General features: G+C 38.6%; 2 protein-coding genes across 5 annotated transcripts; both read left to right on the top strand.

Moving 5' to 3' along the window:
- The first annotated feature begins 5 nt into the window (after nt 1-5).
- LOC4349525 (autophagy-related protein 8D-like) lies at nt 6-3,183 on the top strand. 4 transcript variants are annotated; one of them, XM_066305048.1, is made up of 6 exons: nt 105-254; nt 350-405; nt 1,669-2,321; nt 2,539-2,591; nt 2,662-2,780; nt 2,868-3,183. In XM_066305048.1, exons 3-6 carry the CDS (start codon nt 2,157-2,159, stop codon nt 2,957-2,959), a joined length of 429 nt encoding a protein of 142 aa, XP_066161145.1. In that variant the 5' UTR covers nt 105-254; nt 350-405; nt 1,669-2,156; the 3' UTR covers nt 2,960-3,183. The 4 variants fall into 4 exon arrangements, with proteins under 4 accessions (NP_001410048.1, NP_001410049.1, XP_066161145.1 ...); XM_066305047.1 differs by having other exon boundaries at nt 1,567-2,321; NM_001423119.1 differs by lacking the exon at nt 1,669-2,321 and having other exon boundaries at nt 6-254; nt 2,868-3,180.
- A 723-nt stretch (nt 3,184-3,906) lies between these two features.
- On the top strand, nt 3,907-14,587 carry LOC9268937 (ABC transporter G family member 41-like). The gene is given in 25 exon segments (XM_015771142.3): nt 3,907-4,484; nt 4,486-4,554; nt 4,649-4,733; nt 4,895-5,054; nt 5,142-5,218; nt 5,654-5,707; nt 5,808-5,898; nt 6,352-6,653; nt 7,218-7,347; nt 7,350-7,492; nt 8,041-8,354; nt 8,714-8,874; nt 9,010-9,113; nt 9,212-9,365; nt 9,507-9,644; nt 9,718-9,791; nt 9,984-10,316; nt 10,458-10,571; nt 10,573-10,610; nt 10,612-10,732; nt 11,324-11,407; nt 12,312-12,445; nt 12,650-12,883; nt 13,018-13,189; nt 13,307-14,587. Coding segments are annotated over 25 exon segments (3,945 nt in total). The 5' UTR covers nt 3,907-3,990; the 3' UTR covers nt 13,472-14,587.
- Nucleotides 14,588-17,334: the final 2,747 nt, after the last annotated feature.

Below are 17,334 nucleotides of genomic sequence, written 5' to 3'. Positions count from 1 at the left end.
TGGGCTGGGCTCTTCTTCCTTTTTGTTTTGGGCTTTATTTTGCTCTTCTTTTCTTCTTCTTCTCGTCCTTTCCTCTTCTTCTGGAGTCTACACGTCTATCCACCGAATTGTTCAATCCAAAGCCAAACCAGCACGCAAGCAACCAGCGAACCCTAGCTACAGAGAGATTCGCATCAAGGAAGAAGACGAGAGAGGCTCATTTGAATTAGAGATAGAGATGAAGCCCAGGCCCTTCAAGGAGGAGTTCACCTTGGGTTAGTTCCTAGCTACTACTCCTCAATTCCTTCCTTTCAGATTTACTATTCATGTTCATGGATAGTATTGACTCAGATCGAATTCTTGTTTACAGAGGAGAGGGCCAAGGAGTCGGCCGCCATGATCGCCTCCTACCCCGACAGGATCCCTGTACTATTTCTTCTCCTATGCTTTGATGCTTCATCACTGCTATCAATTTTCACTGCAAATTCCTCCTGCTTGCTGCTACCCCAACATACAGAAAAACACACACACAACACCCGATTATTCCCTTCACCCGTGCCAGCCGACTGCTATGGCGGCATGTGATTCTTTTGTTGTATGTTTTCTTCTTCACATGCACTTCTATAAACATATCATTGGAGTATGAGACTCATCATTGTGTCACAATAGTGCATCATATAATCATGTGATTGTTCTAGATGTTATTCAAATTCGTTCAAGTTTCTCCTGAGCGGCACAAGAAACTCAGGATAGGAGCTTTACCCGTACCGTACTGATGATGATTGCTCAAAAATCAGACATTGTATATGGTTCTCCTTTGTGTCAGCCAGTAGTTCTTGCCAACACAAGTGCACATTTGCGTGTGGCAGTTTCATGGCAGAGCGTATATGCGATCCATGGTTTTGGGTAATATTATCTAGCTTGTAATAAGAGGATGGAGGTGCTGTTTCATTACATATTCTATTTTTATTCATCTACCAACAAGGCTGTGATCACACACTTTCTATTTTGATACCATTGTACAAAATGAAAAAGGGTAGGTAGGTGGCTTCTATTATTTGCGAGTTGTTGACCTTGGCCATTATATTTCTTAGCTGTTTTATGTTACAGTGAATCAGGATTCAGGGTCAAAATCATATATATGGAACACCATTCTTGCGGTATTCCTAGATATAAATAGTTTAAGTTTCACTGCCAGCCTTTTTTTTCAGCAAAGTTAGCTTCAGTCAACTCTGTTGTGAATTGGTTTGTTAAGTACTAGATGGACCTTATGAATCATTGAATTCCATGGAAATACACTGAAACTGATGAGATGTGAGACTAAATCACCGACTACTTTTCGTTCTGCCCTTAATTGAAGGCCATATTCCTTATTTGGGTTAATTACATCTGTACCATTAAAAATTTGTCGGTTTTAAAATATACCATTACTATTTACGTATTTGTAACGATGCCATTGTTGCTTGTTTGTAATCTCAGTGATGCCACTAAGATACGTATTTTTGCATGTATTAGACAAAAATGCCCTCATCTTCTACTTCTCTCTTCCCTTGTCCTCTCCTCTTTCTCTGCTCATGCTCCTCTTAGACCCAAATCCCGTTGTTGGCGATGCTTCCCTGCTGCTCTCCGATTGGGTCGACCCATCTGCGTTCGCCGCCGGAGCTCGTGACGCTAGACAACACCGTGCAGGTCCACCGGTGCTCTTCACGAAGGCCGTCCTTGCTGCGTCGGGCGTCGAGGTGGTCATCGGTGATGAGGTGGAGGAGGCAGTTGCTGGACTGGAGGAGGCGATGATGGCGCATCGGGCAGCTGCGAGCGTGGTGAGGGAGGTGCAGGAGCTCGCCGGAGAGGAGAAGTGGCCACTCTTCGCCGCTCTTTCCTTGGTCCTTTGCTGCTTTGGCATTGTCGTCGCCACCGCCCAGGGCTCCTCGCTGCGAGGAGAGGCGGACGGATCTAGGACACCATCGTCACCATCTCCATCAAGCGTCGGCCTCCATCTTCCCCATTTCCACCTTGCCAGCAGCAGAGAGGGACTAGGGGAGGGAGGAGCTGCATTGTCGGGGTAGTTGGAGGAAGATGCCGTTGGCGGTGGGGACCGTGGGCCCCATGGCAACGTTGTCGTCAGTGTGGAGCTCCGCGCAGGAGGACACCAGCGGTGGCACGAGGTGGAGGGAGACATGGACATCCCGGCTGAAGGAGCACCGGAGAGGGAGGAGATGGTGGCTGCGGTGGCCATGTCCATTGTTGGTCACGCTTGCCGCTGCCATTGCCGAACTATCGCCTGTCTCTCACGCCATGGAAGAGAGGAGGAAGGAGAAAGGGAAAGAAGGGGAAAAGGGCAGGTTGGTTCAATTTTTTTCATAAATGAATCCAAGGGGTAATTAGTGGTATATCTCAAATATGTGTAAAATTATAATGGCACAGTTCCAAATACGTGAATACTAGTAGTATATTTTGAAATCAACATATTTTTAATGGCATGGATCCAATTAACCCTTATTTAGTTTGTCTATGTGTTGCTTGAATTTTATGCTAACATGCTAGTATCTATGTTGGCAGGTCATTGTTGAGAAATTTTCGAGGAGTAATCTTCCAGAAATGGAGAAGCGCAAGTAAGTAGCCAGTCTCCTGTTCTTAGAAGCTGGTTGAATTTGGAAGCCTAAAAAGCAGTGGTAATTGCAGGTACCTGGTTCCATGTAACATGCCAGTTGGGCAGTTTATTTTCATACTTCGTTCCAGGCTACATTTGTCTCCAGGGACAGCGTTGTTTGTGTTTGTCAACAACACTTTGCCCCAGACTGGTGAGTTTTGCATATGAAGTAGTGTTTTTTGGGTCCCGCTTGATCCTCTGTTGAAGCTTCAGACATACAATTTTGTTGTGGCTGCAGCTCAGCTGATGGGCAGTGTGTATGAGTCATACAAAGATGAGGGCGATGGCTTCCTCTACTTGTGCTACAGCAGCGAGAAGACATTCGGTTGACCAACTCCTCCGTGGAGATCTGCTTTTACCTCGGGCGTCAATAATATATGCATGTATATATATTACTATGATTAGAAATTACAATTATGTGTTTTATATACTGTATATTGATTGATGTGAATGAAGTGTTACAAGGAGGAGAAAAGTTTCATACCGAACTTAATTATCCCACCTAAATTTGTGAGGCAAATTAAGGAGAATATAGATCACTCATTTTCAAAGCAGGATACAGAGAATTTTAGAGTTTAAATTTCCAAAGAGCTTTGTCCGAGCTGGCGATCACTCTTATCAAGTCTTCAAGTGCAACCCAACCATTTTCCTTCACATGTAAGCTTGCTTGTACATACAGTACAGTGCTTGACTTCAACTTGGAAAATGGCATCCATGTATATATGTGTATGTTTTATATATTATTAAGTAGCTAGTTTTGAAAAGTCCACTGATCTCATAAGTTTGATTTAATTTTCAGGAACGAACAATGCAAGGCGTGCATGCATGTGCTAATTTGAGATATATGACCGCATGGATCTAGGCTTAGATCATGCATGCATCTAGCTGGTCCTGAAATATACGGTATATATATGGAAATACTTCGTAGTAGGAGTCATGCATGTGCGGATGGCGTCATTGCTTAGCTTAGCAATAGCATCGATTAGAAAAATCCAGGAACACACATCCAGATGAGTGTCATGACGACGACACAACTTGTTAATTTGACCTGTAGCCCCATCATACAAATCGATCGATCGAGTGGTTTGTATTTTGTCCACACAATATGTATATGCCCATAATAATTATGTTATCAATTAATTGTCGTTTTGTCAACAAAGAAGGAAGAAAATGGAAGTTGCTCTGGAGCAAGCAAAGCGCAGACCAGCTGCGGGCAAAACGTGTTTTTTTATGTATAGTTGGATGACGTCGATCGATGCTGGCTGTCAACAAGACAACAACAATCATCAGTATAACTAATTCTGTGCAACTGAAATTTCAGTCTCCTCAACGTTGAGCGGCAGCAGCATCCAGAAATTAAGATGAGCCAATTAGAGGTGGTTGAGATGGAGGACAAGAAGAAGCAGCAGCAACAACGAGAAGAAGCAGAAGCAGAAGCATCAGTAGTGCCTTCATCGTTGCGAGCTGCGGCAACCAGGAGCCTGTCGTCCTTGTCGTCGTCGTTGCGCTGGGATCATCGTGGGGACGGCGAAGAGGAAGCTGAGCTGACATGGGCGGCCATCGAGAGGCTACCCACCTTGGACAGGATGCGCACGTCGGTGCTGTCGTCGGAGGCGGTGGACGTGCGGCGGCTGGGGGCGGCGGAGCGGCGGGTGTTGGTGGAGAGACTGGTGGCCGACATCCAGCGCGACAACCTGAGGCTGCTCCGGAAGCAGCGGCGGAGGATGGAGAGGGTGGGCGTCCGGCAGCCGACGGTGGAGGTGCGGTGGCGCAACGTGCGCGTGGAGGCGGACTGCCAAGTGGTTTCCGGCAAGCCGCTGCCCACGCTCCTCAACACCGTGCTCTCCACCGCGCGGGGGGTTGAGCCGCCGGCACGCAAGGATCCCCATTCTCAACGACGTCACCGGAATCCTCAAGCCTTCCAGGTATATATGTCGTCGTATATATACTTGTATTCCTCAAGCCTCTCATGGTCATGGCGAGGTGATCGATCCATCCAGATGTATGTGTTGCGTGCAGGCTGACCCTCCTCCTTGGGCCTCCCGGCTGCGGCAAAACCACCCTCCTGCTCGCCCTTGCAGGAAAGCTCGACAAAAATCTCAAGGTTATTTACTTCTTCATTCCCAGCCAATTGCATGTGATTCTTCCACCAATTAAGTATCTAATCACAAGTAACCAGCCTACCAGCAGCTACATATTTTGATCATCAATAATCGGCTACTCACTGTATTATCACCGCATTGCATAATGCATTTTGCATTGCAGGTGACCGGCGAAGTTGAGTATAATGGGACCAATCTGAATACCTTTGTTCCAGAGAAGACATCAGCTTATATTTCTCAGTATGATCTTCATGTCCCTGAGATGACTGTCAGAGAGACACTTGACTTCTCTGCAAGGTTTCAGGGTGTTGGCACTAGAGCAGGTACATATAACACATTTAATTATCTGTCTCATGTTTGTTTACTTACTCAACTTAACCAAGTGTCGTTATTTTTCTTGTGCAAACTAGAGATCATGAAGGAAGTCATTAGGAGGGAGAAGGAGGCAGGGATTACCCCTGACCCTGACATAGATACATATATGAAGGTAAACACTAACCACCCATTCATGTATTCCTGTTTTTTTCTTTCTCCTTGTCTCTGTTATAGGAATGCTTTCTTTTGTAATCTCTATTGTGTAAAAGAAGCTAATAATGATGGTGGTGACTCTGCCACTCCCACCACCTCTCGAGTTGAAGGGACCTTTTGAGGACAAATACATAGTTGTGTGTGTTGCTTAATATGTTATGAACTGATATTTGTTTAGGAATTTTATAAGACATTTCAAATTTAAAACTTATAATATACTTTTTAAATTTCATTGCAACACATTGGTATTTGGATAGTGTATCTAAACAACAGTGAAAACTTGTCTCATTTTCCTCATACAGTTTGGCGTTGGAAAAAATAGTTTGGTGTTTAGCCATTTGTAATCTAAATGGCATAAGCTTTACCATTACAATTCAATTAGGTATTTTTGTAGGCAATATCTGTGGAAGGCTTAGAAAGGAGCATGCAGACAGATTACATTATGAAGGTAACTGGTCCAATGAAGAATGCTCAGTCCAATGATCAATGCTCATGGATCTTAATACATAACTTTTAACCTTATGTATAATGTATCTCTTGCTTAATAGATTATGGGACTTGACATTTGCGCTGACATAATAGTCGGAGATATAATGAGAAGAGGTATTTCAGGTGGTGAAAAGAAGAGACTAACCACAGGTGATTTAACCGTATATATATACCAATGCCAGGATGGCGTTTGTATCTCTCAATTGAAATATAGTAGTAATTAAATTAAAACACTCAATTCAACAACTAAAATTCCGCAATTATGTATGGGAGGATCTACACCCTTGTAAATTCCAATGCTAAACATAATAGTACTATATATATAACTACACTCTAGCTAACCAACAAATACATGTAGTGTTCCAATAAAAAAACAAATACATGCAGTGTATACTTTCTATTCATAAAAACATGTATGCTAGCCACCAAACTAAAGGTATCATGCCAGCAAGTTTTTTCCAAACAAAAAACAAAAGGAATAGGGTTATCTTCATTTATGCCATACAAGCTCAATGTTTTTTTTGGGACAAGTCAAGTTGTTAATTCAATGCAAGATGCTTGTTTTTTCGTTTTATTTATATTGAAACATCGTCTTGGAACCAGGGGAGATGATAGTTGGACCTTCAAGAGCACTTTTCATGGATGAAATATCAACCGGGTTGGACAGCTCTACCACCTTCCAAATTGTTTCTTGCCTCCAACAAGTGGCTCATATCTCAGAGTCTACCATACTGGTCTCTCTCCTTCAACCAGCACCAGAGACTTATGATCTTTTTAATGATATTATCTTGATGGCTGAAGGAAAAATTGCATACCATGGGTCTAAGAGTTGCATTATGAATTTTTTTGAATCATGCGGGTTCAAGTGCCTGGAAAGAAAAAGAGCAGCTGATTTTCTACAGGAGGTACATGATAAAAGTACAATTAGTTCAAAAAGTCTTACTAATCAGCGAAGATTGTTTAAAATGAACACTATCAGCATCAAGTACTTGTTGGAAATTAATGACTTGAAGTTTAAGTGTGTGTATTTGAGTTGGTGTGTATAGCTCCCCAACTTGAAACAACAAGAGTTAATGGTTTATTTGATAAGATATTGGAGAAAGAAAAGGAGGAATACAAGACACTTGGGCCATGCATTTTATCTAAATAATTAGTTAGGCATGATAAGAAGTGGATATTTGAGCTTCCATAATTCTAATATAATCTGCCATGTCATTTGTCCTACTTAGGGATTTCGTCCGATGCAATATGGATAAACTAAATTGGACATTTTAGGTTCTATAGTATTCCAAATAGCCATTGTTTATAGAGACATGCTTTTTTAATTAGTCTCTGCATCTTGTATAATGTACTTATAATGTTGGTACAAGTTCAAGATACAACTCTTTAATATTAAGCAGTTGAGTATTGGTTAGTATGATGTGTCTTTGACTTTCCGATTATTATTTATCTTCTAAACTTACGTATAGGTTTTGTCTAAGAAAGACCAACAACAATACTGGAGTCATACTGAGGAAACATACAACTTTGTTACTGTTGATCACTTCTGTGAGAAATTTAAAGCATCTCAAGTTGGTCAAAATCTTGTTGAAGAGCTTGCTTTGATAAATCAGAAGGACACAATAATGCATTGTCCTTAAATATCTACTCACTAACCAAGTGGGATCTCCTCAAGGCATGTTTTGCAAGGGAAATCCTTCTCATGAGAAGAAATGCCTTCATCTACATAACAAAAACTGTTCAAGTAAGGAAGTAGAAATATCTCTTTTGGAGAAAATTGCAGTTCAAATGTTCATAGTTTTGAGTATAGATGAATACATTCTATGATACAAAACATCCAGTTTTTGACACCTGATTTATGATGTTACACCCAATGTTACGTAGCTATGTTTTCTCATGTTTACTATGCACAATTTAGGCTACATATAGTACTATATCAACACCAAAAACAATGGAGGTTGTAATATATCAAGGTTTCTAGTTGAAATTTGATTTATTTAAAATTCTTCCTATATTTCAATTGACACATGAATTACATTAACTTTGGCATTATTATTTTTTCAAGGAATTGAGGTTTTTGTTAGAAGAGTATATCTTACATAATACGCCCTCCATTTCACAAAAATCCAATCCTAGCTATGAACCTAGAAACATGTGTGTCCAGGTTCGTAGCTAGGATTGGTCTTTTTTGGGACGGAGTAGTATATAATATAGTTGTTTAAAATTTGGATGAGCCAAAACTTTAGTTTTTGCATTTTCTCAACAAATTAACATATTACATGTTCTTTTCAGCTTGGATTACTTGCTGTTATTACTGGGACAGTGTTTCTACGGACACATATGGGGGTCGATAGGGCCCATGCTGACTATTATATGGGTTCCCTCTTCTATGCGCTCCTCCTTCTTTTAGTTAATGGTTTCCCTGAGTTGGCTATGGCAGTTACCAGACTTCCCGTCTTTTACAAACAAAGAGACTACTATTTCTATCCGGCGTGGGCTTATGCAATACCTGCTTTTATACTAAAGATTCCAGTTTCTTTAGTTGAGTCAATAACTTGGACATCAATATCTTACTACCTCATTGGCTATACTCCAGAAGCATCCAGGTTAAATTACACTCTATTGTAAAAGTCTTGTACACATGAAGTATGTATTCGATTGCACTGTATTATCAACTCTTTTCGGTTGTTCTTATGTGTGAACCTTTCATACCTACGAGGTCACCTGTCACCTAAACATTACGGCCACCATATATAGGGCAAACATTTTTTCAGTCTATTCAAGATATGCATAGGTGTATTTATTTTTACTATTAGGGTTTCAATAATGTTGGCTACCAAAATAAGACTACAGGATTTCCTTATATAAAACTATCTAGACTCTATTTTAGTGTTTATTCATATTACCTCATCTTTAAGATGCAATGACTATGTTGTGTGTTAACATACTCAATTCTTGTGTTTAGATTTTTCCGCCAGCTCCTCATTCTATTCCTCGTCCACACTGGATCATTATCATTGTTTCGATGTGTCGCCTCATACTGTCAAACAATGGTGGTTGGTTCAGTTGGTGGTACCATGTCATTTCTAGTCATCCTTCTATTTGGGGGCTTTATCATTCCTCGACGTAAGCCACTGTCTCTTTTCCATAAGCCCTACTATGCTAACAAGACATCATTTGGAATTTCTACTAATTCTTGTGTACATGGTTATGTATTAAACAATCATTGCTAATTAACACCGTGTGTGCCATATTTTACAGCATCTATGCCTAATTGGCTAAAATGGGGATTTTGGATCTCTCCATTGTCATATGCTGAGATAGGGTTAACAGTAAATGAGTTTTTGGCACCACGATGGCTAAAGGTACGTGTTGTTGCATCCTTAGCCTATCTTTTAGATAAGGTGAGTACCTTCTACTTAGATTCCAACATGAAAAGACTGTTTTTTTTCTATGTTATTAGACCACAACGTCTGGTGTAACACTTGGAAGGAGGGTAATAATGGATCGAGGACTAGACTTCTCTAGCTACTTTTATTGGATTTCCGTCGGTGCATTGGTTGGGTTTATTTTGTTGCTTAATGTAGGTTATGCCATTGGCTTGACCATTATGAAACGTAAGTATGATATGTGAAATAACATTAAATAATACATCCGGAGCATTTCACTATCCATATTTATCAAAGCATATGCCCCTGTTGATGTTTTTAAATAGTTCCATTCTCTCAAGCATTATTCTGATACCATATGGACCTCAGCTCCAGGAACTTCCCGAGCAATTATATCTCGTGATAAGTTTGCCACATTTGATCGAAGAAGCAAAGACATGTCCAAGGACATGGACAATAGGATGCCTAAGTTACAAGTAGGAAATGCTTTGGCACCTAACAAGACTGGTTAGTTCAATCTATACATTCTATGACTAAATGCATCTCATATTAAATACATCAATAATGTGATCTTGTGCAGGGACAATGGTGTTACCTTTCACACCACTTACAATATCATTTCAAGATGTGAACTACTATGTAGACACCCCCGTGGTAATTCTAAACTCCTAATAGTCAAGACAATTACTAGTGGAAGAAAATCATGCTTAGTTGTTGACTGTTATGAATTTCAGTAGTCAAAGAGAGCAATATATTCACTTGTTCTATTAGCATGTGCTTCATGGCTAGTCATATATTTAGAAGTATAATAGGCTGAAATCAATGTTGAGTGTATTCTCAATTTAGGAAATGAGGGAGCAAGGTTACAAGGAGTGAAAGTTACAACTACTGCACAACATCACAGGAGCTTTCCAACCAGGGGTTCTATCAGCACTCATGGGAGTTACTGGAGCAGGAAAAACAACTCTACTTGATGTTCTTGCTGGAAGGAAAACTGGTGGTGTTATTGAAGGAGATATACGAGTAGGAGGTTATCCTAAAATTCAACAAACTTTTGCAAGGATATCAGGCTATTGTGAACAAACCAATGTTCATTCCCCACAAATCACAGTGGAGGAGTCAGTTGCATATTCAGCTTGGTTGCGGCTACCAACAGAAGTCGATTCAAAAACAAGAAGAGTGAGTTATTTCATTGTTAAAACAAAATATATAAAAAATGAAATATACATGTGTAAATCAATATAAAAATATTATTGCAATGTAATATTGCATAATTGAGATGGAACTATGAGCTAACACATATTTTTTTTGCCATCATAGGAATTTGTTAATGAAGTTATTCAAACAATTGAGTTGGATGATATTAGAGATGCTTTAGTAGGACTACCGGGGGTAAGTGGGCTATCTACAGAGCAAAGGAAACGTCTCACTATTTGCAGTGGAGCTTGTGTCCAATCCTTCAGTCATATTCATGCTTGGATGCACGAGCAGCTGCTATTGTCATGCACAAGGTGAAGAATGTCGCAGACACAGGTCGAACAGTTGTGTGCACCATTCACCAACCAAGTATTGAAATATTTGAGGCCTTTGATGAGGTACTTTCAAGTTATTGTGTTGCATACATAGCTCAATAGTCTTATCTAGGACTAACTATGAAGTGTAAAGAATAGCTCTCATGGAATTAAAAAAATACGCTTTAAAGTGGTCATACATTACATTAATTATTCATAGGAATTTTAGCAGACTTGTTCAACTACACATGCCCTCTATTACTATATTAGATATGAAGAAAAAAAATATGATACATATTTGTACATAAACTTACTACATCAACAATACATGTAAGATGATTATAATCTAGGGGTATTTCAAGTTACAACTTCTATGGAGTATTCATTTACTTTTCTAGACAAAAAAACATCATGTTGATAACTCTACATGTCTTCATTACCAAAAGTTTCTTAATTTGCTATAGTAGATAGATGGGCCAAGAGCATACAACTATAACCTTTTTAACTATTCATGGTGTTGGAGAAGTTAAGCATGAAGTTTCCATATTTTTTCAATAATAACGGGAGATATTTTGTGTATATTTATGTGCATTAGTGATATTAAAATTCTTTAGTTTGCATGAGTAAAATAAAAGTGAAATACCTTATAACTAATTAGCTTAAATATACATTTAGCTTTTGCTAATGAAAAGGGGTGGAGAGTTGATATATGCTGGGCCTCTTGGATTCCATTCATGTAACGTCATCCACTATTTCGAGGTATCAATTGACAACTTGAACTTGTTCATTTGTATATTGCTTGTATAAAAGTATCTAGCTAAATAAAATTTGATTCGTATCACCATTCATATATATGTGATGAAAACCAATTAAAGTTGACCTAGCTACCTACATCTGTTTTCATTATTTTCATGACCTATGTTTTCAAGAAGTTACAGACTAATCACTAGTTATGATTTTTCTCTACATTTCCAGTCCATTATTTTCTATCTAGCGTCGTGTGCATGTCCAACAACGGATCCAAACTAATATATATTAAGTCTAAACTACAAAATTATATTTCATTAAATCCTTAATATGTGTGCATAATTATGAGGCAAGTTGACCACAAATGTATATACATATGCAAAGATGCAATACTTTCCTACAAAAGTTTTACAACAATACACGTATTCCTACATTTTTACAGCCATAAAGGTTTTTAAATGGGCGTGGGTGAACATATTATCACCCTCAACTCTCTCTATCTATATATATAATTGGGTATAGTAGGCATTGTATATGTAGAGCGAGTTGTTCGTATAAATCCATTATCCAGATGTTGCATTTCCAATGTACATTGCATATGATGAGGCAAGCAATGTGAATCTTTTGATTTCCTTAATAAATATATATTTTTTTTGTATTTTCAAGAAGTATTTTATTTATGTCACATTATTCTTACAATTCCCTTCTCCAAGCATCACTATTTCCAATGTACATTGCACATTACATATATATTGCGTGTCATATAAAAATCTATTCTTTGGATGCCATGATTTCTAATGTCTGTAGTAGATGATGGGACGTGCAATATAATCATAAACACACTTCTTTTGAACCATGGAATAAGAATATATCTTTTCACTATCGAGTACCTAACCTTTTCTCTTTGATTTTCCAGACAATTCCTGGGGTACCCAAGATCAAGGATAACTACAACCCATCAACATGGATGCTCGAAGTTACTTGTGCATCTATGGAAGCTCAATTGGGAGTAGAATTTGCCCAAATTTACAGGGAATCAACCATGTGCAAGTAAGTTTTTAAAAACCCATCACATTTGGATCTAGCGCCGTTTACATATCCAAAACAAGTTACACATAATTAACAAGAGCTGTCTTGATAAAATAATTGACCAAATGATACTTAAGAGTGTCATCACGCCACTTGTATAATTAACAATACTCTCACCTGTGGGAAAAACAAACTTGGTATGATGTAAGTAATTGGTTATTGAAGGGACAAGGATGCTCTAGTGAAGAGTTTGAGCAAACCAGCTCTAGGCACGAGTGATCTCCATTTCCCAACACGGTTTCCACAGAGGTTTGGGGAGCAACTAAAAGCTTGCATCTGGAAGCAGTGTTTGTCATATTGGAGAAGTCCTTCCTACAACCTAGTGCGAATTGTATTCATAACAATCTCCTGCATTGTCTTCGGTGCATTGTTCTGGTAGCAAGGCGACATCAACCACATGTATGTATTGTGAACCATCGCTATGTCCATCCTTGATAAACATATATAGAGGAAGCATGTTCATATGCATATAATTGATATGATTTGTATTGATCCTTTTTTTTAATTTCTTTTTTTGTTTCATTGGTGGGTAGAAATGACCAACAAGGTCTATTCACCATACTAGGGTGCCTGTACGGCACCACTCTTTTTACTGGCATCAATAACTGCCAATCGGTGATGCCGTTTGTCTCCATTGAGCGCTCTATCGTTTATAGGGAGAGGTTTGCAGGAATGTACTCTCCTTGGGCCTACTCCTTGGCACAGGTATCTCATATCCTCAAGACCTTAACCTTATATGTACAAGACTTAGTTGTATTATGCTTGGGCTTAATATGACTTTCTATTTGTTGTTCATTTGCATCTTGGGGCTGGCTGGAGTAGGTTGCAATGGAGATCCCTTATGTGTTGGTGCAAATACTGTTGATCATGTTCATAGCTTATCCGATGATAGGGTATGCATGGACTGCAGCTAAGTTCTTTTGGTTCATGTACACCATAGCGTGCACGCTGCTGTACTTCCACTACGCCGGACCAGGTCATCTCTGACGGGCCCAAACCCTCACCTTTGACGGGTTTGGTCTTGGTCAGTGATTAGTGGTCACTGATGACAAAATCACCTGTGACGGATGAAACACCCGTCACAGATAACCCATCTCTGACCGGTATATAAGTCATCTCTGACGGGTTAAAACTTGTCACCCGTCACAGATGAGTCATCAGTGACGTGTCGTAACTACCTGACCGTCACTGATGACTCATCTCTGATGGGTTGTAACTTACGACCCGTTACTGATGACAAAGCAAGAAATACAATTTTTGAATTTTAAATGCAACAAAAAACCTAAAAAAAATATTTTGAATTTTACTAGCCATCCTATACATGGTTACACATCACTACCTACAAATTCACAATTTTTCACGCAATATAACTTGCATGCTACACGTGAGATTCAAACTCAAGACCTCAACCTCCATATAGAGCTCCCTTACCAACTCACCTACTCAACACATATTGACTACTCACCCAATGTTATTATTTTGTCTATGCTTGTCTGAATCATTTAACATATATTTAACACCCTAAATGACTTCAAATGAAAATATTATCAACTAAATAGTTATAGATCTCATCGTGTTTTATAACTTTTACATAGAAAATATCTTCATCCGATGTTGTTTGACGAATTCAAAATTTCATTTTTCAAAATATATCTCACTTTATAACATGTAAATTTTGTGAAATGAAAATATTTTCAATTATAATGTTGTAGGTCTGGTTGAGTTCTATGACTTTGATACGGGGCATGTATCCATCCATGTCATTTGAAAAAAAACTCAAAATTTTGTTTTTAAAAGTAGATCTGATCACTTGTAATGCATGTTCGGGGATGTAAACGATCTCTAATAGAAATGTTTTTAGTTATAAAGTTGTGGATATCATTGAGAGCTACAACTTTTATATAGGACATGTTTCAATCCGAGGTTTTTTGCAAAATTTAAAAATTTGAATTTTCACTCATCACTGACGGGTCATAACTACCACCCGTCAGAGATAACGTTATCTGTGACGTGTTAGTTAAAGACCCGTTAGAGATGAGTGGTCTCTTTTGTGATGGTTCATAATATTACACCCGTCATAGATGACATGTCATTTGTGACGAGCCATGGTTGTGACCCGTCACAGACGATTTGTGATGGGTTACAAGTGCAAGCTGTCACAGATGACTTCACATCTGTGACGGGTCCTCCCTGGTAGCCATATATTGAAGAGGATATTTTTTTGGCCCGTCAGAGATGACTCATCTTTGACGAGTTGCGTTGGCCCGTCACAGATGACCCGTCACTGAAGCCCGGATCTGTAGTAGTGTTCCTCTACTTGGGAATGATGATAGTGGCACTCACCCCAAATATCCAAGTGGCATCTATATTGGCATCCATGTTCTACACCCTGCAGAACCTCATGTCTGGCTTCATCGTTCCTGCACCAGTAAGCAAAACCATCATCTCACCTGAATAATTATTGCTTAATAATATAAGTATGTATACATAGCATTAAAAAAATGCATAAATATATGGTTTACTGATATGGCAGCAAATTCCGAGATGATGGATATGGCTGTACTACACTTCCCCATTGTCATGGACACTCAACGTTTTCTTCACCACACAATTTGGGGATGAGCATGAGAAGGAGATTTCTGTATTTGGAGAGACTAAATCTGTGGCCGCCTTCATCAAGGACTACTTCGGTTTCCACCGTGACCTACTGCCACTAGCAGCCATAATTTTGGCCATGTTTCCCACCTTGTTTGCCATCCTTTTTGGTCTCAGCATCTCCAAGCTCAACTTCCAAAGGCGATAAATAGCATACAAGTGGCATATGACATGCTTCATTCCTTTGGCACATATACATACATATACAAGTGGGCACACCAAGATTCTATACTCACTCCAATGGTGGTGGCATTGAACCTACCACCCCTCCTACTTCTTAATATTACATAACAATTGAATCTAAATGGATAGCCCTATTCAGTCAAAAAAATGGATAGCCCTATATCCTATAGGAAAATTGTGGGTAACACATTTCATGTACAATATGATTGATTTATTTTAGAAAATATTGTGATATTTTTCCTTTTATCCGTAGCAAAGCACGGGCATTAGCTAGTATTTAGAAAGTTGTTAATGAACCTTTGGTCGAATCATTTGATGAGAAAAAGAAACAAACCAATTTAAAAGGAGTAAAACTTAGCAAACCCCATGTTTTATTTCAAAGTTGCATAAAACCCTAGATATTATGACCGGTGGCACATAACCCCATGTATTATGGTTGTAAAGTTTCACAAACCTTACTCTTATGCATGTTGAGCGAATTAGTTATAAAACTTTAAAACATAGTTTTTTTGAATTTTTTTTAATTATTGAGTTCTTTACTAAGGTTGGTAGTTTAACTGTTTGCTACTTTGAAAGATATCGTTTCAAATATGGTTAAATTAATCAAGATTTAAATAAAGATGGGGTTTACAAAATTGAGACCATAAAACCCGTGGTTATATGCGACAAGTGACCATACCTGTGATTTTCTACCACACTGACAATAAAATATAGGGTTTTCTAAAATATACTAAGAAAGTTAGCAAAGGGGTTGAGAAAAAGATGTACCAAGAAATCCAAGGGATAATCATAATTGTATACTCAAACATGTTAAATTCCTAAAATTTTACAAAATACCCATTTTTCATGTTGTAAATATAGTTTTTTTTACTCTAATTAAGAGATAGAAATAGAGCTTTCCCTTCTTTTTTTTCTTTTTTAACTATCACACATTTGCATGGATGACACATAATAGATACATATCTTTTTCCATGTGTATTTACTTGAACTTTTGGACCAGTGTACTCATATTAAGAAGTGTGTATGATTAAAAGTAGGATTGATATGCCTTCATACTAGTAAAGCAAAGGCAAAATATTGTGGACAGGTAGGGTGTCATGAAAATCATAAAGTATTAAGGGCTCATATGGAACTTGGGAATTCTTCTAATCCTATAAAAAATAAACCAATTGCTATAAAAGTCCATAAAATTTATAATGTTTTAAAACACACCCATAAAATTTCTAAGTCCATAAAATATTAGCATAGTAAAAGTGAATAAACAAAAATGACCAAAACCACAACATTGTCTCTCTACCGCTAGCATTCTCTAGAAGTGTGAGAGTTTACCTTTCCCATGGGTGGGCGGATACTGACACTGGTGGTACCTCAATTTCCATCATTTTTTTTAGCAAATTCCAATGGAATTTTGTTAAAATTTACTATTTTAAATTTGAATTTCTCAAAATATATTCAAAATTTGCCTCGAAACGTGATTATGTCCCTGCTTGAAATCTCAAAATTTTACGGTTTTCGACTTTTCCCCTTCGAAACATGGACCCTCTCCCAGGCCGGGCCCGCTTAAATCTGGCAGCTCTCATAGGTCATAGACTGCCCTCACAGACCAACACAAGTCTTTTCTGCATACTTTGTCCTCGCTCGTGTGCACCTGAGAAGAATTTCCCGGTCGGTCACTCATCCCTAAATTGCTCTAGGCCAAGCATGCTTAATCTCAGAGTTCTTTAGAGATCGGCTTTCGAAAAAGAAGTTGCAACTTGTTGATATGAGTATTCTATTAATCCTATTAAGCCCTAGGCCGGAATGTCACAGACCCTAAGAGTGGAGAGGGATTCTAATCATTCGGGTGGACGTCCACCCGTTTATCGCATGTCAACTAAATTGTTATGAAAAAAATTGATTAATATGTAATATATCAGTCCATAAACATGTATGGTCAAATTCGATTTCTACAAGTTGTAACAACAATAACAAAATAAACTTTAATTGGTATATGTATATTCACAGTCAAAATT

The sequence above is a fragment of the Oryza sativa genome, chromosome 11, assembly GCF_034140825.1.
Source record: "Oryza sativa Japonica Group chromosome 11, ASM3414082v1".
Lineage (NCBI taxonomy): Eukaryota > Viridiplantae > Streptophyta > Magnoliopsida > Poales > Poaceae > Oryza > Oryza sativa.
The sequence above is the reverse complement of the archived record's forward strand: the minus strand, read 5'-3'. Positions and strand labels throughout refer to the sequence as shown.